Source organism: Ursus americanus, chromosome 20, assembly GCF_024610735.1.
Source record: "Ursus americanus isolate L20-20 chromosome 20, mUrsAme1.1.p, whole genome shotgun sequence".
NCBI classification, from domain to species: Eukaryota; Metazoa; Chordata; class Mammalia; order Carnivora; family Ursidae; genus Ursus; species Ursus americanus.
The window spans coordinates 9,988,585-10,001,835 of NC_142146.1; the positions used below are offsets into that span (position 1 = coordinate 9,988,585).

A 13,251-nucleotide genomic window follows, 5' to 3' on the forward strand; every position below is an offset into this window, starting at 1 on the left:
TACTAGCCAGTAATAGAATAGATAATTCTACCTTTTTGGGGTCCTCTAACTTTAAAGTTATGAGCTATTTATAGCTGTAGAGAACTTTGAAAATATAAAGAAAATCACTCATGAACAACTGCTGTCAGGCACCTACCACTTTGCTACAACCTACCTTCTGCTTTGCTTTCCAGGGTGGCTGACATAGGTCACTTTTTCTCTAATGCTTGCATTCAAATACCTCTCCCATAACATCCTGTGAAAGTTGGATAAATACATGTGAGCACACTGCTATTTTTTGTCCCATGGTAAACCTTCCAATGGAAGCTGAGTATGATGAGCGTTTGTTTTGGTTCCTATCTAAGCTGCTATAATCAAGTTTGACCAAGCGCAGAATTAAAACACAGTTCAGTCTTGAATGGGTTGCATGGTTTCATAACTAAGACCCCAACTCTATTATAGGTGGGTTTTCTGTTCTCTGAATTTTGTGAATTGTATTTTGTTTACAGATGGCCTCAGGCTAAACTGTTTTCTTTTTTTTTTTGGCCTACTGAGATTAGAAGGATTTACCCATTTTTGCATTAATTATACTACATTTTCCAGTTATCCTTTAGTCATCCTCAAGGTTTTGAAGGTTTTCCAAGTCCCAAAATATAAATATTCTTTGATTCTTGGAGCATAATAAGAACTTGAATTGATATTAGTTGTTTATCAGCTGCCGTTAATATAGTATCCACTAGGCATTATTTCACAACCTTGACATAAAATGGGATTATTTAGCAATTGGTATTGTAACTCTTCTTGTTTTAGAGTCTCTGCAGCTATAAACTGATGTGAAATCAAATATAATTGAGTAGTGATCCGTTTTCAGGCTCTTTCCTAGAATATGATAACATCAGGCTTCTGCTTTGACATTTTAGTAATTGTGATCCTCTTGTAATGTCAAGAACACTTATTATATTATAATCTTGAGTTACTCTGGAAAGTTATTACTGGCTTTTGTTATTGTTCAAAATAACATTTATTTTTCATTAAGAAAGTAATCCATGTTCACTGTGGGAAAGTTGGAAGGCATAAATAAGGAAAATCATAAAAAATACCTAAAATTTATAAGAAATCCAGTCACCCAGAAATAACAACTGTGAACTTTTGTCATATTATTTATCATTTTATTCTTTTCAGTGGAATTCACACACATTTTTTTAAGAAAAAACAATTGAGATCATTTAACATTGTTTTTCAGTCTGTAGTTTTCATTCATAAATATGTTGTGAATATTTTTCCCTGTCAGTATTATGTCATTTTTATATTGTATTTATACAATATGATAAATAAAAGTATATTATATTTTCATGTCAGTAATATATCATATCTTTAAAATATGCCATTTTTATAGCACGTTAGTATCCTATCTCAGAGATATATCATAGCAAATTTAACCAACAATCTATCATTAGACATTTCAGTTGCTTAAACAAATTTGCTATTGTAAATAGCATTGAGGAGAATATCCTCATACATATCCTTGATGATGTTTGTTTAATTATTCAAACAGTGTTTATTGTAGAAGGGAAAAACGTGCAAAAGCAAATTTTTAAAAAGTTGCATTATATGAAATTTTACCACTCAGAGGTAACCAATGGTAATATTTCTTGTGATTATCTTTCAGTGTATTTCTAGTTTACCTGTTTACAAAGGATTTTCTATTCATAGTGTATTTAGAACTTTTTATTGAACTATGTCATACATAGAAGAATACACAAATCAAAACTGTATACTTCGGTGGATTTTCACAATTTGAACACATCTGTGTAACTAGCACTCGGATCAGGAAACAGCATTACCAGTTCCCCAGCCTTGCCTTTTCAAGCCACTATTTTCCCCCCTAATGATGCCCACTCTCCTGCTTCTAATACTACAGAATAGTTTTGCTGATTTTGAACTTCGTATAATTGGAATCATCACTATGTACTGTGTCTAGCTTATTTTGTTCGCAGATTATTCATGAAATTCAGTCATACTGTTATATGTAGTTGAGTTTACTCATGCTTGTTACTAAGTAGTCCACTGGTGAATATACCACAATTTAGTCTTCTATTGAACAGTATTTGCGTAGCTCCTAGTTTGTTTCTATTATTAATAGTGCCGCTATACACCAAATGCTTTTTCATCTCAGCAATACATTTTCTATTTTGCTCTTCATTTCTTTTTGTCACTTCACTTTCTTTAACTTACTAACAAATGTCCTTAGAAAGCTCACAAACTTGATGTGATTGGGCAACTGTCCCAACTATTTATTGACCAATCTATCTATCTTAGATGACCCATGAATAGATAGATAGATAGATAGATAGATAGATAGATAGATAGATAGACAGACACAGAGACACATATGGGTCTTTCTTGGGACTGTCTGTCCTGACCCGTCCTGAGCTGCTGACCTACCAGCTGATCTCATGCCAGTAACACACCTTAAAACCTGGGATTGCAAATCACCTCTCATTATTGTTCCTTTTCATGATCGTCTGGCTAACATTATCCATTTATGTCTCCAGATGAACTTTGAAACCTTTTTACCAAGATAGGAGTAAAAATTCCAATGAATTTTTATTGACCATTTTTTAATGTATTAGTAAATTTGGGGAAGATCTGCCATCTTTACAGTATTAGGTATTTTCATAAAGGAATTGAGACTAGGTGGAAGCTTACAGAGACTTAATGATAACAAAAACAACACCCAACCTTTTACTGCATAAATCAAGCAAATTCACATAGCAAAACGCAAGATGAATACAATTAAAAGGCAAGTGACAATCTGGGGAAAAACAGGACAGATGATTATTTTAATATACGAAGCATCCTTTTAAGATACTAAGAAATATATAAAATTCTCTGAAAGATAAAATTACAACTCTCATGAGAAAAGGCAGTTCTGCAAGTATCGATGTTCAAAACAGTGTAATGAAATATTCCATGTCACTAGTAACCAAAACCCTGCTAATTATAACAACCTCCCATTTTTATTTAATAAGATTTGAGGAACACAAGCACTCATATATCCCAGTAGAAGGAAGACAAGAGTAAATGTTTTCATGGCAATCTGGCAGTAATTATCACATGTGCCTAAACATTGACCCAGCTGTTTCAATCTAAGAATTTTCTTCAAGAATGTACAAGTATATATGTACAAAGATGTTCATCTTAGTGTTGTTTATGATAGAAAAATATTGGGAATAAACAGAAAGTATGGAAGTATGGTTGGTTAAGTTGTGGTACAGCCACACAATGGAATATAAAGTGTATTAAAAGAAAAGAATTTTGTGACCTAATAAGGGAAGAAATCAGATGAAAAATACAGCATGTAGTTCACCAAAAGTATGTGTAAATACAATATTGTATTCTCTCTGCTGCCATCTTTGTTGGGTATAATCCAGAGAGATCCAGGAGGGAAAGCATTGTTCTGGAAGCCAGCTGCTTCTGAACCAGCTTTGTATCTTGGTGAAACCTCTTCCTGTTCTGTGCTTACCCTCTCTCATCTATAAATGAAGGCGTCATACCTAAGTGACCTATGATTCATGGACGTGAGGCTTCTCCAGCTCTGAGATGCTATTTCTGTTGTTGCACGGGAAATCTAATTGTGTTTACTGTAGAAAAGGAAGATGCTTTCCTCATTTCCCCAAAAGGTTTTCTCATTGTTCTCTGCTTTGTCCATTTAGAGCTACTTTATTTATATCTTTACAGAAACCATTTATCCCTTTTGAGCCGTGATCATTCTTTTTAGATTTGAGATGGTCAAAGCCACCACTTCTGTCTTTCACTAACTGGGCATCTTAGAAGCTCATTTAGAACTCTCAGAAACCAAAAGCCAGTGAACTGAAGTGAAGTGAAGGGGACAGATACATCACCTTGGGGAAACTCCAAAGTGCCATTATCACCTTTAATGGGGTGTTTTGAAGGAAAAAATCAGTCTGCATTTTCCCTGTGCCCTCTGATTTGTTTCTTCCTCCTCACTGAGATACTTGAAGATGGCAGCTTATGGAGTTTCCCCTTTGCCTTGCAGCCTAAGAGTGGAGCCTTACTTCTAATTTACTTTTGCAGACCAGCAGGTGTACTAGACTTTCTCCCCACCCCCACCCCCAACATCACATGGGCAAAGTAAACCACAGGTTTACTTTTGACAAATAGCATAACTGGCACGAAAAAATATTGAAAAATATAGTTGGGATTCCTCTTGTGATTTGTTGGTTAAATCTTGAGTTTGGTTTGCATCATCCAGGCCTGAGGTTTTAAATAATTTAACAGAAGACTTTTAATAATGGAAACTTGTCTGTTCTCTGTGTTTATTGTCATTATTTGGAAATTAAAAGGGCAAGTCATGTTTGTCTGAATAGCAACCAAGTAGTGAGAGTTCCTGTTCTTACCTGTCACATGCTAAAAGGAGAGGGTAGGGAACTCTGGACCCCAAGTGTGAAAACCTGAGGTCCAGAGTTTCCCTCTGCATCTCACAGGAAGGCCTATGTATGGAGTAAAGATATGGAGTCTGAGCCAGATCGAGACACCGTCAGACTTCAGCTGTCATTTGTTAAGTGACGTGTAACAGAACATATAACTATGAGTCCACACTTTCTCATCTGTGAGTAGTGGCAGTGGTTGCCTGTAGAATTTTGTGGAAGTTAAGAATATCAAGTGTAATACATACACACACACAGACACACACAATGTCTGTGTGTAATATATATATATATATATATATATATATATATATATATATATATATATATATATATATTACACATATACGAAAATGCTAAAGCATCTGGAACATAGTAATGTTCAATTAATAATGGTAGATCAATCAAAATCATTTTTTAACAATTTAAACATTTTTATTTTTGAAGTATAATTGACCTAAAATGTTATCAGTTTAAGGTGTACAATGTAGCGATTTGACACTTCTATACATTACTCAGTGCTCACCACGACAAGTGTCATCACCATCTGTCACCACACAATGATATTAAAATATTATTGACTATATTCTGTATGCTGTAGTTTCCATCTTCATGACTTATTTATCAAAATCATTTTCATCATCTTTATTATAATTCTCAGCATATTCTTTGGACAGTATTTCAAATATTTTCTCTAATTATGATGAAATTAGATTAGTTTTGTTTAATGTTTGGCCTACTTTATATGCTTATGAAAGATACCTTACAGACAAAAGTGTGTATAACTTGAACCTTTTCACAATAATAATAGTAATAACAATAAGTAATAATAATATAATATTGATCATATGATAATAATTATTTAATAATAGTAGTAATAAGTAGTACCTTCTTATACAGACAATAGTTACTGTCTTTCCAGTGAAAATGTGAAGCCTCTTTGATTATCTACAAGCAAATTCTCTCTCCCCCTCAGAGGTCCCATCTTGCTTTTTATAGTTTTACCAAATTTATTCCTAAAAAATAGGTGCTTTGGCTTTCTACATTTTTGAACTTTTTATAAAAAGGATTATAGTGTGTGCATGCTGCATGTGTGTACATATGGCATGCTTTTCTGTCTCAACATTATGTTTTGAAGATTAGCCAGGTGGATGGGTATACCTGCAGGGTGTTCTTTTTCACTGCAGTAGGGAACTCCATTATGCGACACACACATACACTGTTTATCTTCCTCCCACTTATGGATGTCCAGTTTCCAGGTTTTATTTGATTTGTTTTACTTTTTGCTTTTTTGAATGTAATGCTAGTAATATCTTCTGTTGGATTGAACTACATGAAATAGGCATTTGTATAAATCAGAATGGTACAGACTTGGAAATTTCATGTGATCCAACCAAATTCCTATCTTTTGGTGTATATTTGCAAGATTATATCGGAGGCATATACCGTGGTGTGTCAGAAATGCCAGTTCATAGGGTATGTGCATCATCAACTTTGAAACTGATACTTAATCGTGTCACATAGCAATCGCACCAATTTGTATGCACTATAGGAAAGCTGCTGGTGTCCCACCTCCCGCCAATACTTGGTAAAGACTTTTTATTTTGATGGGTGCAAAATGTTTTGATTTGCAATTCTGTAATTACTGATGAAGTTAAGCATCTTCTCATATGTGTATTTGCCATTTCTATGTAAACATGTGCAGGCAGCTTTGGAAGCTGCTGATGGGCGGAAGCGGAAGCATCCGGAGGCTCATGCTAGAAAAAATCAAGGTTGCCTATTGGTGGCAATGTGATGGTAAAGGTGATTATGCTGACAGCTAGGGAAGAAGAGAGGAGGCTGGAGAGAGAGCTTCCATGGTCTGAGGGAATAAGCTATCATCATGAGCAGAACAGGGGAGGAAATATGAATGTTAAAGGTACTTCTGGTGAAGTCTCAGACAGAAATGGGGAACATGTTATTAGAAGTGGAGGAATTGGGTCCTTGTTATAAAGTGGGAGAGAATTTGGCCAAATTGTGTTCTAGTGTTTTATGGAAGGTAGAATTTGTAAGTGATGAACTTGGGTATTTAGCTGAGGAGACGTCCAAGCCAAGTGTTGAAGCATGGCCTGGTCTGTCCTTGCTGCTTATAGTAAAATGCAAGAGCAGAGAGTGAAATTAAAGAAGGATTGTTAAGCAAAAGGAGCTAGAACGTAAAGATCTGGAAAGTTCTCAGTCTACCCATATTGCAAAAACATGAGAAAGTATGTCTGGAGGGAACATCAAGGGTGTGGCCAGACAGCCACTTGCTGCAGAGATTATGAGTGCAACTCAGGGACCCAGTCAGCCATTTCAGCAGAAACCAGGAATAGAGCTTTGGTTATGCAGGGAAGAGCTGTAGAGGACCCTCTTGTTTGATGGCTCGGCCTTCTGTGCATTGCATGGGAAGCCAACAAAATTTTTGAGAATTTATTATCAGTGGAAGCACTGACAGTTTAGGCTAAACAGAGACAGGATGAAATGAAGGCAGGCTGGTAGCCTTCTGAGATTCTACAGGGCGGGCCAATTGAGCTATCTGGCTACACGTATGTGTTATCCTTCAAGAAGGGGGAAGAATGATCTTGAAGGCAATTCGGAGGTCCCCAGGGTTGCACCATGGCCTTCGGGGTGGGACTCTGTCCTCCTCAGTTACAGAGGGCCAAGCTACTGTGGCTACACCCAGGGCCCAGGGGATGGGATAGCCACCCTGGTGGGCTCAGAAGGTAGGGCCACTTTGGTGGGCACAGAAGAAGAGAATTATTCTTGATCCTTAGAATCTAATGGAATCTGCTCTGTGTTCAGACTCGCTTGAGACCCAAGACTCCCTTCTTCTTTCTAGTTTCTCCCATCTAGAATGGGAGTGTCAATCCAGTGCCTCTTCTATGTATTGCCCTTTGGAAGCAGATAACATGCCAGGTTTCAAGGTTCACAGCTGGAAAAGAATTTTACCTCAGGATGAATCATTGCTCAAGTCTTGCCTGTACCTAAGTATCATCTAACGATGATATTTAGAGGAGATTTTGTACTCAGAGTTGATGCTGGAATGGGCTAAGATTTTTGTGGTTGCTAGAATGGGCTGAATATGTGTTACATGTGAGAAGGACATGAATTTGGGGAACCAAAATGTGAAAGGTTTGGGCTGAGTTGTGTCACTCCAAAATTCATGTTGAGGTCTTAACTCCTGTACCTCTAATTGTGACTATTTGGAGATAGGATATTTAAAGAGGCAGTTAGGTTAAAATGCGGTTATTAAGGTGGACCATAATCCAGTATGACTGGTGCCCCTATAAGAAGAAATTTAGACATTGACATGTACAGAGGGGAGACCACGTGAAGACACAGGGAGGAGACAGCCATCTCCAAGGCAAGGAGAGAGACCTCAGAAGAACCCAACTCTGCCAATACCTTGATCTCAGACTTCTAGCCTCCAGACCTGTGAGAAAATTAAATTCCGGTGTTCAAGCCCCCTGGTCTATGGTACGCTGTTATAGCAGCCTTGGCAAACTAATATACCTATCTATATGGCAATACCACTCTGTTTTGATTGATGTAGTTTTTTTTTTTTTTAAGATTTTATTTATTTATTCGACAGAGATAGAGACAGCCAGCGAGAGAGGGAACACAGGCAGGGGGAGTGGGAGAGGAAGAAGCAGGCTCATAGCGGAAGAGCCTGATGTGGGACTCGATCCCATACGCCGGGATCACGCCCTGAGCCGAAGGCAGACGCTCAACCGCTGTGCCACCCAGGCGCCCCTGATTAATGTAGTTTTATGATAAAGACATTCCATAATGAGTAGAGATAGGGAGAGCAGATGTTCAAGCCTCGTTCCTGATCTTAAGGGAGAGCATTCAGTCTTTTTTTTTTTTACTATTATTCTTGCTGCACCTCTAGTTTATTTATTTTTTAATTTAAATATTGTTAGTTAACATACAGGGCAATATTGGTTTTTGGAGTAGAATTCAGTAATTCATCACTTACATACAACACCCAGTGCTCATCACAACAAATGCCCTCTTTCAACATTGAGTATGATGTTAATTTTGTTCAGATTTTCTTTCTCTTTTCTGAAAATGCCCTTTATATAATGGAGGAAGTTTCCTCATAGTCTTAGTTTTCAGAGGGCTTCTGTCATGAATGGGCATTGAAATGATCATGTAATTTTTCCATTTTATTTGTTCATGTGGCGAATGCACTGGTTGATTTTTGAGTGTTGAACTAACCTGGAATTGCTTAGATAAAACCCACTTGGTCATTATATATAATAATCTTTTTGAAATCTTGCTGGATTGGTTCCACTAATACTTTATTGAGGATGGTTGCATTCATGTTTATGACGGTCTTCAGTTCTAGACAATTTTGGGGAATTATGTTTTTGATTTCATACCAGGTTGCAGCCATTCATTAAAAATGACTTTTAAAAATATAGTTTCCCATAATTTCTAGGTAAGCACTGCTGGAAGGTGTTCTTATGAAATACCATCTTTTCTACTGCTGAGAAAATGGCTAAATAAGATTATTTTACTATGTTTTTTCCTTTTGCAGAAGAGAGCTTATTGATTTCTAGTTTATATTTTATAGCCATGTGATGAAAAGTTAAAGGAATATAGTATATATAAGATATTTTAAAAAGTATTATAATATATTTTATTTTGCAATTACATACAATACTTACAATTTAAAACTTCAGGTCACAAAAATTTAGAATTTTTGGATCCTGTCTTTTGGCATTTTGTGGAAATCCACACTAGCCCTCTTGTATGCTTCCTTGTGTTGAAAAAAGTGATTTATGTATTTTTTTCTAACTTAAGGGTTGGGTGGGATGAATGAAACTGGCAGGTACTCAGGGACCTTCTCTCTTTCTCTCTCCAAAATTGTCTGTAAATGTTTGCTGAATATGAGAGCAGAGCAAGATACTACCTTAGATCAAGCTGTATTAATTCTGTGTTAATGACAAAATGGGTTGATTTTTGTCCCTGTAGAGCTTTCCTCTTGCCCTCAATTTGTGGTCTCTCCTTGATTTCTCAGGTCTTGTGTCATCGTCCGTGCTTGGTATTAAATCATGGGGAGGAAGCTGGACCTGTCTGGTCTGACCGATGATGAAACAGAGCATGTTCTCCAGGTGGTTCAGCGAGACTTCAATCTTCGAAAAAAAGAGGAAGAACGGCTAAGGTGAGATGCTTCTGTTGCCCTCCTGGGTACCGTGAGACAGCTTTTCCGAGAGCGTTCTTGCTGCTAGCCCTAAGTGTGAAGTCTTTATGTTATGTACACATACTTATGTTTACAGGAAGAATGCCCTGTCCTTTGTAGAAAGGTTCACCAGCTTCAGCGGTGGGCACCATAACGTCAGTTCAGAAACGTGACTGTTCACATTCCCCATCAAGGTTTTCTTTGGGCTGCTCACCCTCTACATTTTTAGCTGTAGGAAGCATGTGATGACAGTGGCTGTTTTGACCTTGCTCTTGGCTTTAAGTTTCCTGTTGGCAGATATTACTGAAGAATAACCAAAGTGTTAGGTGAACAATTCTTGAGAGAATTAGACTCAAACCTGTACAATCTTCTGCTAGAGAGCTCAGCTCCTGTGGTACAGGAAAAGAGCTTGGAAGACCTGGGACAGGGAAAGGGCCCACTGGACCAGAGTGTGATCACCTGGCCCAGCACCATCCACCTAATTTTATAGAGGAGGAAACAAGCCCAGGGAGGAGCCCTTCTGACTCTCCAGTTGGTATTTCCTTGTGGAATGTTCCAGGAAGTACTGTTGTTTCTCAGTTGGGTAGAAATGTCTAAATGTAGGAGAAGTCAGAGTGATCGAAATGAGGTTATGTGTTTGGTCTAGTGTGTAGGAACTAGAGGGTAAGTCATCATTAGCTGTCCTCATTCATCTGTCTTGGGATTGCCTGGGTTTTTCATGGTATCGTCTTTTTCCTTAGCCACTGAGCTCAAAACCCCAGTCTTTGTAATTCCTCCCCTGACTTGGTCCCCACACAGGGCTGAGCCAGGCACTGTTGATTCTGCCTCCTCACCATCTGTCCCTGACCTTCCCCGAGTCTAGCTTTTTTCACTGTCATCCTGGGAATTGCCATAATCTTTATGACCTTCTGCCTCCACTCCTCCAAGTAGCCAGGGTTGTGCCACATCTGAGCCCCAGCCAGGTCCTTTCCCACTCAGCCTGAAATTGGTGTGGATTGTTTTCCTTTTCCCTTGGGATACCTCAGACTTGCTGTTTCTTTACAGTATTTCCTCCCTTACTAGATTGTAAGTACTGTGGTGTAATTATCTTTATTTTTACCACATTTTCTTTGTCTCTCGTATTATTTGTATTCGATATGTAAGACAAAAAAGCCCTGTTAATTAAATAATTAATTGACTTGCAGACAGACATTGTTCAAGCAGTTGGGTAAATGGTGAGCAAAACCATTCTTTATGCTGTGGAGTTTATATTCCAGAGCTGAGCTGATGAATACCATAGCCACCACTCATGGGTGGCGACCGAGCACTTGAAATGTGGTGAGCCTGAATTGGGATGCAGTGTAAGTGTAATAGACACACCAGATTTCAAATTTAGTACCAAGAAAGGTATAATATCATATTAATAATTTTATATTGATTTCACTTTGAAATGCTCCTGTTTTGGCTATATGAGGTTAAACAAAAAACATTAGAAGTAATTTTCTCTGTTTCTTTTTATTTTCTTTAGTATGGCTACTAGAAAATTCAGAATTATGTATATTTCTCACTTTATATTTCTATTGGATAGCGCTGCTCTAGAGGGGAAATGAACAAATAAAAATGTATTTACATATATATTCGATAGTGGTGAGAGCCAAGAAGAAAAATAAAGCAGGGAGGGGGGCAGAACCTGGTGTGGGGTGCAGGTGCTGTTTTTCTATAGGCTGCTCAGGGAAGACCTCTCTGAGGACATTTGGGCAGAGATCTGAAAGAAGCGAGGGAGGGAGCTGTGCTGCTATGTAGGGTGACATAAGGCACAGCAGAGGGAACCACAAATGTCACGTTTCTGACTCAAGGACATACCTTGTATGTTTTCTGAGGAGCTAGGAGGGAATGAGCCAGGGAAGCATAGTACAGAACAAAGTCTCAGCAATAGCCTGAGCCCAAACCATGTAGTAAGTACTGACTCTATGGGAAAGCCCTGAATCTTACTCTAGGCTGAGGAATCACAGAGTTTTTAGCACAGGAGTGACATGACCTGACATCTGCTTTATAGGGTCACTATGGCTGCTCCGTGGGGAAAGCATCATAGAAACGCAGGATAAGCAGCAAAGGAACTGACAGGAGGCAGCAGTGCAGGTGAAAGGTCATGCTTTCTCAAAGCAGGGGAGGGGCAATGAGGTGGTGAGTGGTGGTCAGATCCTGGATATATGTCAAAGGTAGAGCCTTTAAGATTTGCATTTCCTTATTGGGATAGGCAACATAAGAGGGAGAGTCAAGGAGGACTGTGAGGTTTGTGGCTTGAGTGACTGGGAAAATGAAATTGCCTTTCACTGAGTGGAGAAGACAGAAAAGCAGAGAGTTGGCAGGCAGCTGGAGCTGAGAGCCCTGTCTTAAGCACCTTCAACTTGGGATCATTTTTAGACATCCAAATAGAGATGCTAAGTTGGCATTTGTATATTTGCATCTAGAGTTCAGGTGGGAAATCCAAGCCAGAGATAAAAATTTTGTAATGGAAATGGTCACCAAAGGTCAGGAGAGTAGGCAAAGCTGGGCCATGTAATACCAGTCAACACTAAGACTATTTGGAATTTGTGGCCGCTAATTTGCATTGAGACCAATTTCAGCACAGTAGTGTGTGTTTCTCCTGCATCATTCAGCTTCTCCCCTCACCAGGACCAACAACAAGAACGAGGTCTCCCTCAGTTTTATGCCCCAAGCTCTAGGCACTGGGGCTGGCCCAAAGTAGATATGCCCTAAATATCTGTGGAACAGATGATGGATAAATGTAGATTGTCTGTCAATCTATATGGCCAACTTTATGTGTGGCTTGAAGAATCAGTCTTAATATAGGAATCATTAAGACCATCTGTGTATCATGCTTCATCTCCTGGAAACTCAAATATTGGCAAGCCACGAACTTATTTAGTGTCTTCTGATTGTGGACACTTGTCTTAACTCCACTGGAGTCACATGCTGGTCTCTGTAGAAGAGTTGCTTTATGCTTGGTTTGGGGAGAAGTGTTTTAAATGCAGTGAAGTTGCCACTGCAGTATCTTGATAAGGTGGGTGCCATCTTTCTATTGAGGTCATGTGGCCTTAGTAGCCAGTAGTCAGTGGCTTTGCTGCAATTCCACACAAATGCATGTCATGGGAACCTGAATGTGCTGGGGAAAGAATGATACTTGAAGCCATCAGTGCCTAAAGAGGAATGACACAGCACCTCTTCTGGTCCTGGGAGTGGATGGTTTTCCTCTGAAGACAGCCATCACTACTGCCCCTGTACTCATGACCCAGTCGACATGCCTCCATGGGTGCCTACCAAACTCTGAATGATTTTGGCATAGGACCTTACTGTTGGATAAGAAGAGGTTGAGACAACACCACCTCAAAACCAATGAACTCATCAAACATTTCCCTCACCTTTTCCATATTGCTTGGGTTTACGGTGCATGGGAGAGTCTAGGAAGCTGTGTTACAGTAGGCATTTTTGAATTCTTTAATGTTTGCTTTAATGAACATAAGACTCAGAATGGAGGATTTTTAATTTTAAAGTTTTAAATTGAGTTACATGTCTTTTCTCCTGACTAGCTGTTTTTTATTTACCTAGTTTCTCAGGTGAGCTTTCGTGAGGGTA

At 38.6% G+C, this 13,251-nt stretch overlaps 1 protein-coding gene across 3 annotated transcripts in view; it reads left to right on the forward strand.

Moving 5' to 3' along the window:
* Positions 1-13,251, forward strand: part of MYRIP (myosin VIIA and Rab interacting protein) — a 354,858-nt gene that overhangs the window by 44,040 nt on the left and 297,567 nt on the right. For all 3 annotated transcript variants that reach the window (XM_045798182.2, XM_045798184.2, XM_045798183.2), the window contains exon 2: positions 9,475-9,618. In XM_045798182.2, coding sequence (XP_045654138.2) covers positions 9,509-9,618 — 110 coding nt within the window. In that variant the 5' untranslated portion in view covers positions 9,475-9,508. The remainder of the gene's footprint in view (positions 1-9,474; positions 9,619-13,251) is intronic.